Below are 21,844 nucleotides of genomic sequence, written 5' to 3'. Positions count from 1 at the left end.
TAAAAGTATTCAGTACTTACCACAGCGTGATAACAGCGTAGGGGGTACAACACCATAAATACACAGATACAATTGTGATAGTCATTTTTAAGGTTCGACTCTTCGCTCTTTCAATATTACTCACAGCCGAACGTCTAAGCCTCATTTTTCCATCGGCGAGAGGCTGAGACTCATCTAAAACAGATAAGATTCGTCCAGTTTTCAAAATTTTTAATAAAAACTAATTAATATAAATTGCATTTTAAAGAAAAAAGAATGTTCAAATTTAAATAAAAAATGATCAAGAGGTATTGAACTATAATAAAATACAAAGTAGGGAAGTAAATAATACATTAAAAGTATATTAGGGAACATGCAGGTTTCAAGAAAAAGTTTGGTACCAACAACAACCTCCACTGCAAAAAAGGGATAATCAATCAAATACAACCGACCATTGGTCCTAGCTTTCATAGGCTTTCGAGGATATCTCAAAAAAAAATAATAAAATTGAGATTTCAATGACACCTATTTGGCTAAAAAAAGAAATGTCTTACGCGCCACGGATTTTGAGCTGCAAGGAGGAGGCTCCAAGTACACGCTAACCTGCCGCGGAAACAACGTACTGCTGTGCTCACCAGTTTGTTGTTTACCTCCGTGCATATAGTTTATACTGTGACAGGTAGTAACGTTTTCGTATATTTTCTTAAATTTTTGGCAATTAAAACTATAAAAAGGAAAGCTGAGACGTACCGGATGAGAGAGGTGCTTAAAAAAATTTGGTTACGATCACACGAATTTGCCGAGTTTTATCAATGCAAAAGGTTAAAGTGCATAGAGAAAGTGGACGACGTAAACAGAAAATTAATTCTTCTTCTTCTTCTTCCTCTTTAAAAGCAATTCTACTTGTTCATTGGCGGATTGATACCTGTATGGAAGGATGTCACTCCATCTTTTGCGCGGTCGTCCGATACTTCTTCTGCCGATTGGTGACTTATCTCTTGCTATTTTGACGACACAGGTCTCATCCATTCTGCTTATCTGGTCTTGTTTCTGAGGCATATGTCATTATTGGCCTTACACTGGCTGTATAAATTCTTCACTTCATCTCAGTGTTAATGTGTCTGTTTCGCCATATAGTGTTATTAGGGCATACTGCCAGTCTATTTGCTTTTGTACTTGATCTCTAACTTCTGTGTCAAGGTCTCCATAGCTAGACAGTGTAATTCCCAGGCATTTTATTTTCATTACTTGTTCAATACTAATGTCATCAATTTCTATTTTACATCTCGTTGGTTCTTTGCTGACTAATATTGTTTTAGTTTTCTGAGATGAAATTGTCATATTAAATTTTTTTGCTCTTATGTTAAATATGTGGACTAGTCTTTGCAGACTGCGTTGTCTGCGTAACAGAGTATTTTGGTTTCTTTGTTTCCTATTCTGTATCCTCTTCCTTTGTTAACGGTTTTGATGATTTTATCCATGATCAAATTGAAGAGCTGACCAGCTGACCGACCAAGTGAAGATCATGCGAGGAGTAAGACAAGGATGTGTGCTATCGCCGACTCTTTTCAATATATACTCTAAGGAGATTTTTAATGAAGCCCTCACAAACCTAGACGTGGGAATCCGAGTGAACGGTGAATACATCAATAATATCCGCTACGCCGATGACACTGTGTTACTAGCAACCAGCCTAAACGATCTGCAGGCCTTACTAGACCGAGTGCTAACTGTGAGCGTAACATACGGACTGAACCTTAATATTAAGAAAACTAAATTCATGGTTGTCAGCCGTACAAATTTAGATCCCGGGGCACTAATGGCAGGTAAAGAAGAGATCCAGAGAGTCGACAGATTCACTTACCTCGGAACTACCCTCAACGTACAATGGGACTACGCTCAAGAGATTAGATCCAGAATTGAAATGGCACGGTCTACATTTATTAAGTTGAGATCCTTGCTGTGCTGCAGTGATCTCAGTTTGGGAACCAAGATGCGAATAGTGAGGTGCTACGTTCTTCCAGTGTTACTGTATGGAGTTAAAGCCTGGACACTGACGCAAGCCACTGAAAAACGAATCGAAGCCTTCGAGATGTGGATATACAGAAGGATACTAAAAATATCTTATGTGGACCATGTCACCAACGTTGAGGTCCTACAGCGCATGACAAAAGAAAAAGAAGTGCTTAATTTAATTAAACAACGCAAGCTTGAGTACCTCGGCCACGTGATGCGGAACGAAGAAAAATATCGAATTCTTCAACTTGTTATGCAGGGTAAAGTATTTGGCAGAAGAGGACCGGGACGCCGTCGTATCTCGTGGTTGAAAAATCTCCGACAATGGTTTGGGATGACCTCAGCGGAGCTGTTTCGCAGAGCAGTCAACAAAACCATGATAGCCTTGATGATCGCCAACATCCGGACCGGATAAGGCACTGAAGAAGAAGAAGAAATTGAAGAGCCTATTGAACCTATTTCTATAGGTTCTGTAAGTTGTCCATCTATTCTGACTTAGATCGATTAGATGGATTATATCTTTGAGTCTTACGCTGTCAAACGCTTTTTTTTAGGTTAATCAGACACAGAAATGCTGTTCTATTGTACTCTAGTAATTTCTCAGTAATTTGCTTTATAACGAATATTGCATATGTATACGATCTTCTATGACGAAAGCTCTATTGGTCATCTGCTAAACTTATCCTCCGAATTATTAGCACTTGTTAAATTTTAGTTGTAAGTTTTAACGTAGTATTTAACAAGTTTATACTTTTGTAGTTTTTTGGCTGTTTTTTGCTAATTCTTCATTCTTTCGGTATTTTATTGTGTTTTTTAATTTTTTTAATTAATGTTGTTAATTGTTCTGTCATCGCGGCTCCACAATATTTCAGTAACTCGTTTTGTATCCCTTCTTTACCTGCTGCTTTTCTATTTTTCAGGTTTTCAAGTAGTTTCCGAAGTTCTTGTACATTTATATTAAGTTCAAAATTAATTCTTAAAAAGGCAAATTCGTTTAATTCCCATGACCAACTTGAACATAAAGATAAAAATATTGAAAATGAATATGTACGTGAAATTGCACCCTAAAAATCCTTCTTCGTACTACAAATATTTCAAATTTATTATACTACTACAAATTTTTACTTAACACTACAATATTGGATTCGGCTATCCTCGTTTCAATAGGGGTAGTTTCTGTGATGAAATCACTGAAAAACTAAAGTGGACTGAAACGATAAGAAGTACGTCTGTTCGATATAAATATCCGAGCTGAAAAAGAGTTGAATCTACGAAAGGTCCAGACTTTTTACCAACGAAAATGAAACTAACGGTCAAGGGCTAAGAAGTATCCTACTTTTGCATGCATTGACATGGATTATTAGGAGAATATTAATCTTCCAAAGATTGCCACTAACGATGTGTTCTTCTTTAGGCAGCCTTTAATATTAAGCTTCAATATCCACGTTTTGTCATATCATTTCAGCACCTTCTACACATACCCGGAATACGATTCGAAAAAGAGCATATAAAAAATGCTTAAAAAAGAGTATATGAAATATGTTCTTTTTTGTTTGATTACATGATCAATCGACTACCAGTGGAAGTGAGGCATGGTCACATTTTTTGTGACGTAGCTGAAGGCCAAAACATAAACTAAAAGATGTTTTGATGACTATGTTGTAAATGTTATAAGAAAGTTAGACTCCATAGAAATAACCTATCCTATTCGTGGGCATTTCTCCTTCGAATGCAATAATAATATTGGTGCCATTAATCTTAAAAAAGATGAAGACTGGATTGATAATATTCGTATTTTTCACGACGTAAACCATTTCTTGTCAATGTAACTACAGTAAATCAAAAACATGTACCCAAATCGACACAATTTTTCGATAACCATTACAAAAAAAATGTTTGTTTAGTATTTAAAAATTGAAAGAAATTCTTTGTAAGCCTGTGAAAATTCGAGATAACTATAATGGTGTTAAAATTATAAAGTTCATTCACACACTGTCGAGGAAACTCGACAGTGTGTCTAAGGCTATGGCTCCACGAGCGACAGATTGTCGCTAGCAGTAGCAGTAAAATGTAGCTTGATAAATGAAAAAAATAGCAGTGATACTGAGTGGCTCCGCGCGCTGTAGATTGTCGCTTCGTTTCGAGACCGAGACGCTTCGGCGTCGTCAAGGTCGTGTCGCGTTCGAATAGATCCGGACCTATTTTTTAGCAGTAATTTGCAGCGCGTTTGTGGCTCCACTAGCAGTAATTTGTCGCTTGTAGCGGTAATTGTCATTTAATCGGATATTTTTGTTCTTGTTTTTTTTTTTTATTTCTCTGTGTTTGTTAAGTTGTGTTTTTGTTTTTATAAATTACTTTACAGTTTTTTTATACAATTTTTTGTCTCAAATCATAACAAAAAATTATTAAAAGTTCTAAGAAAGAAATAAATCCAATATTTCTTAATCGGTATTCTAGATAACCAAAATCAATGGATGGTTTTTTCAATCCCAATTAACCGTATCAAACTGTACTTTATAATAGATGCCACTATTAAACAAGAAAAAGTTGAATAGAGAGAATAAACAGTTTTTATTGATTTCCCGAAAATCTGTTTTTTGGATTTCCTTCTTCGAACTGGTGATTCATTTTTATATAAGTGGTTGTCTAATCATATCATATAAATAAGTTTTTAATAATTATTGTATATAGTAAAATTTTATTATCCTTCAGTACTAATGTTTCGTTATCGATAGCTTGGCGTGATTCATAATAATATAACGATAATTATTGTAACAAAAAAAAAACAAGTTAGATTTTGGAAAAGGGAGATTCATTACATCAACCCAATATGATAAATTAATATAATTGACGTGCTAATTTTTCTTCTGGGCTTAGGCTATCACGCATTGATGTATCCTGTTTTCGTATATCTTTTATTTCACATAACAAAAAATTAAAAGAGGACACTGACATCCTGTGATATTCAAAAAACTTGTCAGGATATTCTTTTAACTTGTTGTGTAAAAGAAAAAATTTTCTTTCTGTCTGTCTAGTCACTAGAACAGGATGAATCCGCCATTTCCTTTTTTTTTAACCCTACGTCGACGGCGCAATGCCAATATTAAAGCAACTTTTTGTTGAAATCCAGAGATTATCCATACTATATTTTTGTATTATCGGTCTGAATTTATTTTACTTATTTATTTATTTATTTTATCTGCTATATACACAGACACTATATAAACGGACAAGATGCCACTGATTGTAGCTGCGTCATATTAACGCTCATGGAGCCACTACAAGACCAAATCGCGGCGATATGCTCGCTGTAAACTGTCGCTCGTGGAGCCATGATTTTACTGCTTTACTGCCGCCGTAATTTTGGTGCTACTGCTAGCGACAATCTGTCGCTCGTGGAGCCATAGCCTAAGATAAGCATCTTACTCAGAAAGGTTTGTCCCCGCTTTCTGAACAAACATATTCAAAGTTTTTACCAGTTACTAAAGAAAAATACAATGACATAATCCATGTGTCTAAATTCTGTGACAAAAAAGCAGTTAAACTGCTTTGTAATGTTCCCCACGTTTAAAAAACTAACGCCATTTGAGTTTTAAACGTTTAAAGTCATTATTTGCATAAAATTCTCTTTTATCTGTTGTTATTTCTAAAGGATTAAAAATTAATTGTATGAGAATCATATTTAGAAGTTTTTGTAATCTTTAACTAATAAATTTTTTTATACGACAAATATATTCCTGTACTCTTTTGTCACCAATAATAAAAAATCCAGACGTGGTAACATACATTTTTTATTTTTTAAAAACTACGGTTAATGGATATTCCCCGTTCTAGCCTAACACCCTTCAATTATATAATTATTATTTATTAATTTAATTCTGTGTATCACATACAATATAACAAATTATACAGTTACATGATTGACACGTTTGGTAACAGCCTACTGATGCGCGTTAGTGTCCCTTTTTAGGAAAACAACAACGTTTGGGCGGAACTGTGAAAATCACTGTCCAAAATAGAACGTGAATTAGAGGAGTTTCCCTCTTTAGGCTTGACCTAAGCTAAAGCTTTTGTCAAGTGGTGAAGGCATGTTTAAGCTCGTTGTAGATTGCTATGTAACATCTTCGTTTACTGTAATCAGTTTTGGTAGTACATGCTTAATGTAGGTGAAATTTCAATGTAATTACCAGAGGTGTAAATATTTAACACGTTGTAATTAACTACAAACAATGGAGACCAGCAAGCCCTTCTTGTAAATAACGTTTGAAATCTGAACCATTTCTGTCTTTGTTATCTTATATATGTACAAAGGAAAATATACATGCTTGCTACTTACTTTGAATAGATTTGGAGTTTCTTGAAATCTCACACATGATGGCTGTATATGCTACTATAATTACAAAAAGAGGTATGAAATACATAAAGATTACACATATAAAAGTGTAAGCAGCTGCTTGGACCTCAGTAGCAAAAAAGTCGAAGGAAACGCATTGCGTGAATTCGGGATCTTTTGGGTGTGATTGCACGCTGAATACAAATATCTGAAATAAAAGAAAAACGGTTAACGAGATCAGTTTTTGAAATTCGTGATTCTATTTTTAACAAGAAAATCGCATGAAAGTTCCTTTGTACCTAATATTATAGACTAATTCTACATTTTATTGTGTAAACAAATACTATTTGTAGTTAGTACCACGTTATAATAAATTTATATTGTTAAAGACGTGCAATTAATTAATCGCACCGTTAGTCAGTGGTTGTTTTTAGTCATACGCTATTTTAATGCACATTAGAACTTCTGTATACAGGGAATGCTAAGCTTCTGGTTCTCTTTGATTACGGCTGAACTATGGTACACCAGTCTATTCGAAAAAAAAAACCATTGATTTCACGTAAAAATCTTATGCAGGTGTTTAAATATTCTAAAATGTATATCAGGGGTAGCTAATAAAAAACACTTGATGACGTACAGCTAATTTTAATTTGATTTTGTTTTAAACAATCTTAAAAAGTGAAAATCATTTTTTTACCCATGAAACGTTTCTTAGAACTGCATGGAACTTAGGTTCCATGCAGTTTAGAGAAAAATTGTTGAAATAAAAATTGTAGATCTTAAAATGTTCTTCAACCAGCAAGTTTTTTTAAATAAAATACGTCAATACTTTACCAAGAAAGTTACAAAAAAACCTTAATTTTGCAGTAATTTATAAATGTTATTAAATTTGTTTTTTTTGCGCATTAGCATGTAATATATCTATTTAAAATTGTGGCAGTCAATAAGTTATTATAGTGTATTAGGTTTTAAATGAGTCGATTAAATAGTTTGTCAATTAGTTATTCAATTTGTTTATCCCGGAGAGCGATTATTTAACCAACTGTTCTTGCCCAGACCAAATTACTAGATGACTAACAGAAAATGGGCCAAACTGTTCAAGCCTTGTAAGATTTAAGAGAGGCGAATTACTTACTACAACAAATGACCACGTAGAGAGATGGAAAGAGCATTTTCAAGAGATGCTAGGCACGCTCAGGGAAAACGCAGATGAAATTGTTGAAAACCCGCAAAATGCAGACTTGCGTATATCTTGGGAGATAATAACAGCTGTCAAATCTCTGAGAAATAACAAATCTCCGGAAATTGATAACATTGTTACCGAAATACTTAAAACTAATCCGAATCTAACTGCTGAACTTTTTCTCCCCATAATCCGAGAGGTGTGGGAAACAAACCGCATCCCAGCAGGCCGGAAAAGTGGTAAAATTATTAAGCTTCCAAAAAAGGGCAACCTAACACTCTGTAAAAATTGGAGAGGAATAACCTTGCTTACCGCAATAAATAAAATCTACACGATCATCATACTTAAAAGATTAACAAACGAGATTGAATTTCGAGCTGCTCAAGCAGGTTTTAGACTTTAGACAGAATCCTCCCGCATAGACCACATTAATACTGTAAGGATAATATTGCAACAATCGGTTGAATGAAACACACCCCCATACATGGTTTTTGTTGACTTCGAGCGTGCCTTTGACAGCTTATCTCATGCTGCTTTATGAAAAATTTTAGAGTTAAGAATCCTCCCGCATAAAATAATTTTCATTATAAAGTCACTGTACACTGAGGCAAAATGCAGCGTGACACACAAAAAAATCAACAGCGACAAATTTACATACTTACTGAAGTCAGACAGAGATGCGTACTTTCTCCGTTTCTTTTTAACATAGCAGTAGACTATGTTCTCTTCAAACTAGCCTTCGACACAAGAGGGATACAATGAAGGTTAACCACACGCCCAAGCGATCTGGAATACACCAACGATATCTGCCTGATGGGACAAAGGTTCCAAGATGTGGCTGATCGATTAGAAACACTTAGAAACACTTTCCACTGAAGCTAAAAAAGTAGGTTTAACAATTAATATTAGCAAGACCAAATCCATGGGAGGAAATACAAGAAACAACATGCTATTTACTTTCAACAACATGCAGATTCAAAATGTGGAAAACTTTACGTATCTTGAAAGTGTCATAACAGAAAGCGGAGGTACAGAGGACGACATTCGTATGAAGATACGAAAAGCTCAACAAGCATTTAGCATGCTTAACCCTATTTGGAGATCTGGCGAGTATATTACAAGGACAAAGACCCGCATATTCCAGTCACATGTTATGTCTGTTGTACTTTACGGATGTGAAACCTAGAAAGTGACAAAAACTATTACAGATAAACTGCAGGTCTTTATTATTTAATGTCTACGATGAATTGTTCTTATTTTCTGGTCTAACATTATCAGTAACGAAGATCTACTACACCTGATCGAACAAAAAGGGTAGAACATCAAAATGAAGTCCAGAAAGTAGGTTGGATTGGTCACACACTCAGAAAAAATAATTCCAGTATTACAAAGATTGCCTCAGAGTGAAATACCCGAGGAAGAAGAAAAAGAGGTCGCCCAGTACAAACTTGGACAACATCTATCATAAAAGAGATAAGAGGTTAAGGAAAGTCTTGGAATGAGGTGAAGGTCTTAGTGCAAAATAGAACCCGATGGCGCGTTTTCACTGAAGCTTCATGCTCCACTTCAGTTCAAAAACCTTATAATCTTGCCTAGTGGTACCTATATTTTTAAGGTAGATTAAAAAACTGAAAGATCTATTAAATTTGTTATTAAAAAATAGTTTAGAAAAGGACTGACGTTATAGCTTATAAACAATTACAATAACCTTGTAACATTTTTTTTGTTACACGCTTATTAGTAGGCTCAATGAAAAACTTTAGGCTTCAGGCTTTCAGGCTTTTGAGCTATGGTCATACAGAAGGATCCTGAAGATACCATGGACAGACAAAGTCACCAATGAAGAAGTACTGTGCAAAATAAACACAACTGCGGATTTGGTCAACATCGTAAAGAACCGTAAGCTGCAGTACTTGGGACATGTAATGAGAAGTCGAGGCAGATACGAGCTACTTTAATGCATTTTGCAAGGTAAAATTGAAGGAAAAAGTTCCCCAGGATGAAGAAGAATATCTTGGCTTGCTAAACCTGAGAGCATGGTATAAAAAGACCTTACCACAGCTATTCTGTACAGCAAACAACAAAGTCATCATAGTCAGAATGATCGCCAACGTTCGGAACGGACAGGCACCCTAAGGAGAATTTCCTTATACTTTCAGGGCATAAAGAACTGTTTTAGGATGCGACTGTCGCTTGATGTGTGTAGGCGAAAGAAATAGATTATGTTCTGTTACCATTGTAATCGACGGGTGTACTCACATAACCCTAAACAAAAAATTATATTTTGTATTCGGCGGTTAAGGTAAGTTTTCTGCGTGAAAAAGAGTAACAAATATTTATTGTTTATCGTTGTTTTAGTTATCATCAATGTCCCGACTAAAAAAGTAAGATTCTGAGACTATAATTTTCAAAAAAGGCTGATGGAATGGAATAATAAAATTGAGAACGAACAGGATCCGAATATAGATGGTAGTGACGACGATAGCTGCTCAGATGACTATAATTTTGAACAGTATGTATCTGATAATGTTCTAGAATGAGCATGTACCATGTCTAAACAAGAATCGGATCAATACTGTGATGAAAAGATTCAAGGGGAAGAAGATGAAGAAAAAATTATTTCAAAATACTACCTTGGCAAAAATAAAAAAAAAAACAAAGTGGAGTAAGATGTGTCCTGCGCCTACTTCAAGAACTCGTGTAAAAAATATTGTTTTAAGTCACCAGGACCAATAAGACAAGCTAGAAACGTAAAAACACAATTTGAATGCTTCAAATATATGCTAAATGATAAAATCTTCAAAGAAATTACGCGTTGTACCTACATCTATATTGAGAAGGTAAGAGCAAATTTCCAACGCTACAGAGATGCTAAAATGACCGACGTCTAAGAGATTTGGAGACTTATTGGTATACTCTTTTCAGCAGGTGTTCTAAAATCTGGAAGACTAAATGTTTTACAAATGTGGGATAATAAGAAAGGTACTGGTGTAAAAACTATTCACTTGAAAACGCCTTTAAATCGTTTCCGATTTCTACTGAGATGTTGAAGATTTGAAGACTTCTAGAATTCTAGACAAGGAGAGAGCTGGGTAAACATGCTGCTATACGAGACATTTTTGGACTTTTTATTGAAAATTTTCAAAAAAATGTTACACTTTTAGATTATTTAATGGTTAACAAGCAATTACTTGCTTTTAGTGGAAAATGTCAATTGTGTCAATACATCCCCAGTAAACCATTTAAATATAGTATAAAAATATTTGCGTTAGTAAAAAAGATTTACTGTGGAACACAACTAACTGGTCTTTTTGAAACTGATTGGAGTAGCGCAGAGTTTGTTAAAATAATGGTTAAACCCATAGAAGTAAAGGGCAGAACTGTAACCATAGATAACTGGTTTACCAGTATACCTTTGGCCATGGACTTACTTCAAAAGCGATTAACTATTGTTGGTACAATTCGTAAAAATAAGAGGGAGCTACCACAAGAATTTATAACGTCTAAAAACAGAGACATACATTCTTCACTATTCGGATTCCTTCAAGAAAAATGTACCTCGGTAACGTAAGCTCAAAAAAAAATAGGGTCATATTAGCTGTTTTAACCATGCACCATGATGACAGTATTGATCCTAAAAGAGAAAACAAGAACAAACCCGAAATAGTAACGGATTACAACCAAACAAAATTCGGTGTTGATCTGGTTGACCAGTTGTGTGCACAATATGATGTTTCCCGAAACTCTTGGCGTTGGCCACTTATCGTGTTTTTTGATTTATTAAATATATCAGGAATTAATGCATATTCCCTGTATAAGGCTAATAATGTCACTTCATCACTTGTCCCACGAAATACTTTTCTTTGGGACATTTATTTTAAAAATTAAATTTATTCTAAAAATAAATACGGAAACTCCTAAAGAAGTTCCGACTCGATCTTCGGTCCTTGGGCGTTGTCATATTTGTGGACGAGCAAGGAATAAGAGCACAAGAAATTGGTGCAGCAATTTACATTTAAAGTAAATATGTGTACTTTGTTCTGAGATAAAATAGAACACAGTCTCGATCAGATTAGGATGTTATAGAATCTAATTTGGTTTGTAAAGTTTGGTTATAGGTAACTTTTATTTGTAGTATTTGTTTTTAAATTTTCATTGTCTTTTTAATTTTTTTTTAATTTAATGTACATTTTATTTATAAAATTAAGCCAATTATAGATTACAGTGGTACTATTAAAATCTCATTAAAACAATAACACTATTTTCAAATAATATTGCTTTTACAGAGCTCCATTACGTATAAATTACTAATGTAATACAAGCATGTAATCATGTAAGAAAATAGAGCGCGTGTACTGGAGGGTTGAAAAAAATTAACAGATGATAATAGAACTGATTATTGTGTGCAGAAATCTACAGAAAACTAAAAATACTAATTATCTTGTGCTAATACTAAATGCATGAGCGCTGACAGAACATGCATTAATGTTAAAACATGAATTTAATTTCTAGAATTCCTGTATTTTAGCAAAAGAAAAAAACCATTCAAAACGTGTTTTCTTGAAAATGTGTTTCATAAAATCCAATACGTCTTGTATAAATGAAAAGTCTAACATAGATAAACTGAGCAACATTTATTGTTTTTACTGACAAAACATCAAAAATAAAATAAAGATTTACTTTTACATATATACACCATAATACACCTGTGTGCAAAACATGTTGCATAATATTAAGACAGGCTTAATATACTACTTCAAAATATGAAGTACACCTAACTACATTTTAATCATACTATTTTTGTTTTTTTCTTTCTGTCCAGATCAGTTGAAACACACCATTAAAAGATGTCACAAACGAAGTTTTACTATTATTAAATGAATTTTAAAATGTATTTTGTTCATTATTTTATATGTTATATTTAATATGTGTGTTATTAATGTTGAGTGTTATAGATTTATATAAATAATCTCAACGACTAGTAAGTTGCACTGACAATTTGTGATATATTGTAAATATTTACACATTCTTCTAATTACAGTCTTGAAAAAGGAATAAAACAATTCCGAAAGCTAGACCAAAAGTCAAAAGAGTGTTTCTGTAACATCCCGGCCAAACTTTCTGACTGCAGCCTAATAAACTGTGTTATTTGTTTATATCGAATATATATATATATATATATATATATATATATATATATATATATATATATATATATATATATATTGAAGTTGGCTTTTATTTTTTTATGGTAATATACATACTCAATGCGAAATTAAGAAACCAGCAAGTTCTATATTGAACATTCTTCTCCCTTTCTGATGATATTAATTTAGATAGAGGTCCTAATATGTGCAGAACGCAACATTCTGAACAAAAATGGGTCCGTTGTAATTTTTCTGTATACTTAATCGTTTTCGGGTTATAAACAATTTAAAACTGAGAAAAACGCAAAAAATATTCTTTTTGAATTTACCAACGATCTAAATTCAAGTTAAAACTTTCGTATATTATTTAGTAATCAATTGTTTTTTAATCACATATAAATAAAGTATCTATTTACTTAAAATCTCATTTGGTGATCTTAAAACATGGCTGTCAAATTGATTTTATAATTGAAGATTCGCAAAATTAAGATTCACAAGGATATCTAGTCCTAATTCCCAACTGTAATTGTCAATTAGTTTGTCAATTATAACTGTCAATTAAATATCAACCAGATTCAGAGAAAGCCAATTAGAATTGAAATTAGTAGCCGAGGTTAAGTCCCTAGCTTAATATCTACAAACGGTGAAGACGATTTTGGTCTGCAATGACAAATATTATCGAAAATTAATCAAGCGTCTCACATAGACTTAGCGTTAACTCAACAGAACACTTAAATTTTCAAAGAATTAAGTGACTTCTAGAGAAATTATCTATTTATACTGGATGTATTTTTGGAATGTGGCTCCTGTTTAACCCAGGAGTACACACGCTTCTATCATTTCGACCGGGTTCGGGTAAAATTTTTTTGAGTTACCATGGAACTCAATCGTTTTTAACTTCTATTGAGTTTTTAATAATTTGGTAAGGTAGATAACAGAGAGTTTAGAAAAAAACTTCATAAATTAGCTCTCTATAGGAAAATTTTGAATGATTTTGTTTGTAGATGTACAATTACAATGTTTCTAAATTTAAAGCGATTGGTAAAATGCTCGAATCATTTACATTTAGGCAGCATATTTCAAATACCTAATATATTTTTTTTTATTTGTATTAATTAACCTTTTAGCGATAACGTGACATGATGGTACATAAAGTGTAATGTCGGACTAGCAGTCCGCAAATCTGGAAAAGGTCCAAAATACAAATATTTTCGGAAAAACGGTCTGAGATCTGGTCGATTCTTTAAACATATAATTAAAACAGACAAAAAAAAACATTTACACACAAATTTATTATAATTTGTATTTAAATTTGTGCTTTGAAAATAAAAGTTAACAGATTTATCTTTTTCGCATTTTGAGTAGTATAAAACACAAAAACACTAATTAAACAAATAAAAAACATTTGTTTCTAAGAAATTAAACAAAGACTAAATAAAAACAAATGTTTGAGCTGCGTAAAGTAGATACATGAATGAATTTATAACTTGAAAATAAGTGAATCTTCGCTGCTGTCTTCGGAAATACCATCTTGTAGGCAGACGGCGCAAATATATTTTGCGTGTTCTAAGCATACAAATTTTTTACATTTTTGACAGGTATATCTGATTGGTCTAGTTTTTTGTCTACTACAGTAAAAACAACGACCTCGACGATTCGTTTACTCGACGTTTACTAGTTCAATACAAAGAGCTTCTAGAAAATGTTTTCTATGCATTCTATCTATTTAATTAGATTTATATTTGTTTATTACAAATGAATTGATACCAGCTACATTCATTGCATAATAAAAAATGACCGTAGGCCATCGTCGAGTGGCTCGAGCCCAATTGTAGGAGGCACACATTTTATCAACTAAATCTACTCCTCCTTTGGATTTATTATAGTCAATGATGGTTTCTGGCTTGCCCGTTAATTCGTCTAGCAAATCGTCGTGGTGCATCGTTGAGAGTAAAATAACGTTTTTGTTTTTTCTGGGTATATATGACACAATCGTACATTTTTCTCTAAAACCAAACATACTTGTTTTTTCTGGTCTCTTAGGATTAGTAAATTAAAGTGGAAGCTCTCTTTTGTTTTTTCTTATAGTGCCTATCATAGTCAGATGATGTTCGTTCAAAAGAAGATCGGCCAAGCTAAGGCTCGTAAAAAATGGTCCATTGTTACATTTCTGTGAGAACCAGATATAGGACTGCTGAGGAGAGGAACGAGGGAAATATTGCTCGTATCAACTTTATATGGGCCAAGTGGCTGCTGTTGTCCAACGTACACCTCTAGATGTGCGGTATAAGGAAACTTTGGGCATATATAACCTAAAGCCACAGCTGTCACGAAAAGCTTCCAGTTTTTCATCTACCGTTGTATATGCTGATAATGAAAAATGTTTTGGTAAATATCAATTAAACGAATCGAAGAATTCTCTCACAGCTGCAAATTTGTCATATTTTTGGCTGTCTAATCGTGTTCGTTTATCATCAAAACGGATGTGTCTGAGCAAAAACTTGAACCGTGCAAAGGTTAATTATTATTATCTTTTAGCCCGCGCTAGTATATAAATTCAACATTTCTACTAAAACAGCGATAAACACCAAATTTCGTACCCCCACTTTTTACACTCTATGTAACCTTCGACTATAAGAGACTTCAGCAGCGCAGAACGAGATTAAAGTTGGAAGACTATCAAAATCTTAGACGAGAAGAAAAAAGAACGTTTAGAAGGAAAAAGAAAGAGCCATACGAAAACAGTCTAAACGAGATTGTTAACCAACACAATAAAAAACACTCGCAAAAATTCTACCACGAGATAAACAGCTGCAGAAAAGAATTCAAACCCAGAATAACAGCATTTAAAGAGATATATGATATCATAATTAGTGACAAAGAACAGATACTACACAGGTGGGCGAACCATTTTAAAGACTACTTATCGACAGTCGTGAAGAAGACCAAATGGAAATTAATTTGCCTGAAATGGATGAAAACGCTCAAGAGCCGCCCCCACCGAAAAAGAAATTAGAGAAGCCATTTCAAAACTGAAAAATAACAAAGTCCCTAGTTTGGACAATATTTCTGCCGAACTCTTTAAAAATGGTGGTAACATAGAGAGATATGGTATCATAATTAGTGACAAAGAACAGATACTACACAGGTGGGCGAACCATTTTAAAGACTACTTATCGACAGTCGTGAAGAAGACCAAATGGAAATTAATTTGCCTGAAATGGATGAAAACGCTCAAGAGCCGCCCCCACCGAAAAAGAAATTAGAGAAGCCATTTCAAAACTGAAAAATAACAAAGTCCCTAGTTTGGACAATATTTCTGCCGAACTCTTTAAAAATGGTGGTAACACTCTTAGTGACACATAAGTGCTATTATGGCTTTAGGAAACAGGTGGCCCCAAAACTACCCTAACTAACTACCCTACTAAGTTACTATATATAAAACACTAATAAGGCCAGAAACATGGTCACTTACACAGAACGACCAAGAATTGCTTAAAAGTTTCGAGAGAAAATTTCTAAGGAAAATATATGGAGGAGTCCAAGAACGGGGTTTGTGGCGTAGGCGCTACAACTTTGAGTTATACAGAAGTTTTGGGGAACCTGACGTTGTAAAATGTATTAAATTAGCACGCCTTTGATGGATTGGCCATGTAATTAGGCGAGATGAAGATGCACCGATCAGAAAAATTTTCGATCGAAGAGGACCAGTGGGAAGACGAGGCAAAAGAAAACCAAAACTTAGGTATCAAGGTAACATAAAGGATATCTAAAATGCATCGGAGTTAAAGCATGGAGAATAGTTACCAGAGACAGGGGCGAATGCAAGATTGTTCTGAAAAAAGCTTCGACTCATAACGAGCTGTAATACCACTGATGATGATGATGATGTTCCACCGATGTGTTTACTAGGTGCACATACAGTTGCACTTTGATGGCTAAAGAGATAGATGATTTATTTATCATTTCCTTAGTGCAGTACAGTTTGGTGAATAAAAACACCGTGCGGGTGTCAATAAGCTAGGGCAGTCCGATAAGTACTTAGCCTACAAAAGAAAAACAAAAATTTTCGAAAAGTGGCGATTTATTTCTTAACATAGTCTACTTTTAGCTCGATACACCTAATTCAGCAATGCTCCAATTTCTTTAAAACCTCTGAAAAATACGCTTTTCTTGAGGTCTGTAAAGTAGGCTTCCGTGGCGGCAATGACCTCTTGTTTCGACTTAAATTTCTGCCCGGCGAGTGCTTTTTCAAGTTTGGAAACAAAAAAATTCAAAAGGAGGCCAAATTTAGAGAATATGGTAGATGGGGCAACAGTAGTTAGGGCAACAATTCGCACCCCAATTCGGCCAATTTTAGCATGGCTACGGCGGAGGTATCAGCGTATCCATTGTCATGGTTGAAAAACACTTTTTTTTTGCTAAATGTGTTAATTTTTTCTGCAATTAGGCGTCTAATCAGCTTTAAAGCAAGAATTAAATCACCCATCTTCTAATTTATAAAAACTACGAGTCTGATTTGGCTGAAATTTTGACATTAGCCATCTACGAGACTGTATTACGCGATAGTATATTTATATTGCGATAGTGGCGCCATCGGGCGGTGAGGCTAAATACTTATCGAACCGCCTACGTAAGTAATGTTAAGTGCCATTTACGGGCTTTATTTGTCCAGTAAATTGGTGTTTATGTTGATTTTTATTATTTTAGGGACAAAGAAAAAATAAGAAACCCCAACAAATTGACACAGGTAGAATTAGAAGAGCTGGCTCAAGTTATTTACTATTCCGATTCGGAATAAGTTTACCGAACGAAGATGCTGATACCTCTTCTAAGGAATATATAGACTGAACATGGTTCAGAAGAATCAGAAATCGAAGGTAACGACTCCGATGATTTTGAAACATGTTGAACTTATTTTAGCAGTTGTTATATTGTCAAAGATAAACTAACTAGATGGAATAAAAATTCATTAAACAGCAAATTTAAAGTAAAAGCTAAAATTCTTGTTAAAAACTGTCCTGGCGCCAAACAAAAAGCAAGGAATATTCAAACCGAAGTAGATGGTTCTATGAGAATATTCACAAATGAAATGATAGAGTACATCACTGAATTGCAAGAATCGTTATTGTACAAACGTTAGATAACAATTTGTGATAGATCGTAATGCAAAAGACGTATCAAAAGTAGAAATGCAGGCATTTATTCGTTTGATTTTTTTATCTGGATATAAGAAGCAAAATCATACTCACTTTTTGAACTCTGAAAAAAGATTCTTATTTCTACTCGTCGTTATTCGATTCGATGATGAAAGTACCAGAAATCACACAAAAAAAGGTGGATAACTTAGCTGTAATAAGATGTGCCCTAGATAAATTTGTAATAAATTGCAAAAACAACTACACTGCAGGCGACTTTTTAACAATTGATGAAATATTGATATCTTTCCAGGGACTCAGGTTAGGAAAACTTATAGAATTATTTAGAGACTTATAAAAGCCCGACTTATGTCATTTCTCGTTAAAAACAACATTTTATCACAAAGTCTGCTACATGAGGTCTATCAAGCACTTAACAATAATTTTTATACTGACACTGTTTCTTGTGACTCTGTCAAAGCTTTTGATTATATAAATCACAACATTTTGATAAAAAAAACTAAATTTCTACGGAATTCGAGTTATTTGTTCAAATCTTACTTGAGGAATAGGAAACAACTAGTTAGAGCAAATGATACTGACTCTAGTCACAAAAGCATTGTGTATAGAGTACCATAATGTTAAGTACTGGGTCCTATATATTTTCTTATCTTTATAAATGACATTACTAACTTAAAAACCAATGGAAATTTTTTTCTTTTTGCTGATGATACCAGTACCTGAAAAAACTAATAGTGCAACTCTTTATGCAATTATAACTTCTGATCTACTAAAAATAAAAACCTGGTCCGACTCTAATTAACTATCTTTTAATGTGAATAAGACAGTAGCGTTATCCTATAAAGGAACTCATCAACTCTTGCTTCTTAATAAGAGCCAGATCAGTATTGTTGATACTATAAAATTTCTTGATATTTTTATAGACAGCACACCTTAAATGGTCCCTTGTTTTTTACTATTTTTTTTAATAATTATAATAATAATTCTAAAAATTTTAAACTAATTTTCTTATGTAGAACTTAGTAACAAAACTTTTATGTCGTATAAAAAATTAAATAGTTCTTGAGATATATGCGAAACTAGGAGAAAAAATGTCGAATTTTTTGAATTTTTTTCATATTTTGTTTAATAAAAAGTTAAGCCCACATTGTTTAACTCACGCATAGTAAAATTATCATTTGTAGTTATATTTTGGTGCGATGTGTGCAAAAAACTGCGATTATAATGCTTCACACCCAACTCAAAAGAGATAACGCCTGGACTATTATGAGTTTTAAATATTATGTTACTGTTAAAATATACATTGTAATGATCCTAGTCGTTGGCTCACATGTAGTACAGAGCTTTATAAATACACAAATTACCCTTAAAAATCTGGTAGACATGTCAGAACAATTTTAAATCTTTAAACATACTTATCCCCCAGACGAAATTTATGAATAATTCAAGAAATTACCTTTTTGCGAGTATTCATAATATGAGCGGAAAATATATTAATACAAACGTATACATATCATTTCGAGAGGGCTTTATTAGGAAAGAAATATAAACTGATATGAGGAAAAAATAAAAAAGCTACTGAAAACTGAAATAACATACAGGTACAATGAACTTTAATCAGTTTTTTGATGAACCTAAATATCCGGAGGGAAATCTTTTCCGAATACAATTTTTTACATGCTCTTTTTTTAAATCAGGTAGACAAAAAGTTCATTTGCTATTGTAGGAAATACGAATTTTATAATAACTTCGTATCGATATCCTAAAGTGTTTTTCTGTGAAATACGAAAATTGCTCAATATGAAAACAGAGGAATACCGTGCTAAAAAACTTTTAGTAAGTAGGTTTCATAGGTGGTAAATGAATTAAATGTATACGGCAACTTGAGTTTAAATAGAAAATGAAAACACACGCTTAAAGAAAAACACGTATTGTCTTTCTTGGTCATATTTACTACAAATTGTTAAAAAGTGTTCGACTGTTAATCGGACGTTACACTGATCACATATAGGTGGACTTTTCTTTGTGAAAAGGTAGGAGTGCGTTAATCTGGTATGTCCTAGACGTAAACGCGCAACCGCAATTTGTTCTCGTTTATTGCGCGACGATGGAAACCACTGAGACACATTATTTTTGATTTTATTTAAACTGGAATCAGTTTGAGACCACCCATTTCGCCACAAACACAACACTTTTTAAAATAAGCTTTTAAGTCACTGGAAACACACTTGTCTATCGGCTCCGACAAATCACTTAAAATTGCCTCTCGTGCAATCCTGTCAGCTTCTTCATTTCCTGTTATTCCGACGTGTGAGGGAACCTCACACCTGAGAGTTAGATGATACTGAACGATTGTCTACAGAAGAGTCACTATCTAAGTCAGAAATCTCTTTCCCTAAGTGGTTGTGTAGTTTCTTTTGAAGTTTTGTAAACTTGCTTTTTGTAGATCTATCATTTGCATATTGATAGCTGCTTTGTAAAAGATGGAGTAAACCAGCCATATCAGTTGTAAATTCTTTTACGACGCTAATAGTGTCGGGGGAGCCTTGGACATTATCAATCAGTAAGGACAATTGGTGGAAATTTAAAACGAATGGTGGGGTATGATTATTAATGAAATTTTCAAGAGTTTCCCGTGTAGATTGGACTTTAGATGAGCGTGGTTTTTTTGGTTTAGAGAGTTTGGGTTTTGCAAACAGATTTTCTGATGAAATTGCTGAATCTGAAGGAGGCGTGTCGATCTCACCAATACTGCGTTTTATGGAAGAACTTGCGTTTTCGCAATTGCTATTAGAGTTTTCAATTAGATGATGTGGCTTTATTACATTTGGAAGTACTGGAGCGAACTCATTGGTAGTGACAGAAGTCGAGCTTGTAGTTTTATTTGTAAGATTGGTTGAAATGGTTGTTTCAAAAAATTGTGGTGATGTATCAGTTTTATTAGAATTTTCTGCAGTTGTATCTAATGGAAAAGGAGCTGATAGATTGGAAAATATTGCTTACGAAGTTTGTGAAAACGGTATTGCCGTTGAAGGAGGTTGATTAAAAGTGTTGCTATGAGTAGGAGTATTAGTAGTTTCTTTGTCATGGAGATTTGTAGGTGTAGGTGATATGCTCGGATTTGATAATGGATAACTTGATGACTGCTGGGTGTTTGGTACCTTGTGTAGTATACTTGTTGAAGCTGTTTGATTTGGTACTTCATTGTTTGACTCAATATGAGTTGATTCCGTTACTTAACTGGTTTTGCATTGGGATGATATGTGTCCTGCATTTTTGCAAATAAAGCAGGTGAGTGTACCTTGTGACAAAAATATGCGGTAAGGTGTTTGGTCGAAATTTATTAGAATAGAATCTGGAATTGGTGATGTTATAGGGCTTATATAAAACTTGCCTCCGAAAGCTCAATATGTGACTATATTCGGAAGAGTCGAGCTAATTTTCAGAAATGTTATTGGGAAAATAAGCTTTAAACCGATATTCTGTAATTCTTCAACTAATACTTGATGAGGACTTGACGGGCAGACTCCAGACAAGACTAGTCTTTCTGCTGGAGAGACAAGTCTTCGTGCTGTTACAACTTCGCGAGTACTTCTATAGAGCCATGTTGTTCATGAAGTTATCTATACGGTTTTGTTTGCCAAATACATGCAGATTCTATTATGAAATAATCTAGATGAAAAAATAATATTTTTTGGGTTGATGATTGTACCCAAAGGAATGAGATAATCTTGCAGTTTAGCATTATCGATACAACTAAATACAATTGCTTGATTCTTACTCGGAAAAGAATGTGAAGCAGCTGAAGCATAACTGTTTGTGATATTCGAACGTTGATTTACTGGACTGGTTAGATCGGAAGGTGTGTTTACTATTTGTGAAGTCATTTAAGCTGCGGTGGCGAAGGCCTTACTCCGACTCTGGTAAATGAAAAACCAATCGCATGCTACTATAAGCTACTTATAGCAGCTAACCTCACAAAATGATGTACGGTAGTGTATATTTATTATTTAACGTTTTCTTTTTA

General features: G+C 33.8%; 1 protein-coding gene across 1 annotated transcript in view; it reads right to left on the bottom strand.

Annotated features, from left to right (window-relative positions):
- Window positions 1-21,844, bottom strand: part of LOC140435780 (adipokinetic hormone/corazonin-related peptide receptor variant I-like) — a 378,597-nt gene that overhangs the window by 86,311 nt on the left and 270,442 nt on the right. The window contains exons 4-5 of the mRNA XM_072524516.1: window positions 6,332-6,536; window positions 21-174 (exon numbers count right to left, since the gene is read on the bottom strand). Of these exons, the coding sequence (XP_072380617.1) occupies window positions 21-174; window positions 6,332-6,536 (359 nt within the window). The remainder of the gene's footprint in view (window positions 1-20; window positions 175-6,331; window positions 6,537-21,844) is intronic.

Source organism: Diabrotica undecimpunctata, chromosome 1 (genome assembly GCF_040954645.1).
Source record: "Diabrotica undecimpunctata isolate CICGRU chromosome 1, icDiaUnde3, whole genome shotgun sequence".
NCBI lineage: Eukaryota > Metazoa > Arthropoda > Insecta > Coleoptera > Chrysomelidae > Diabrotica > Diabrotica undecimpunctata.
Note: the sequence above shows the minus strand (reverse complement) of the source record. Positions and strands in the feature narration are given on the sequence as shown.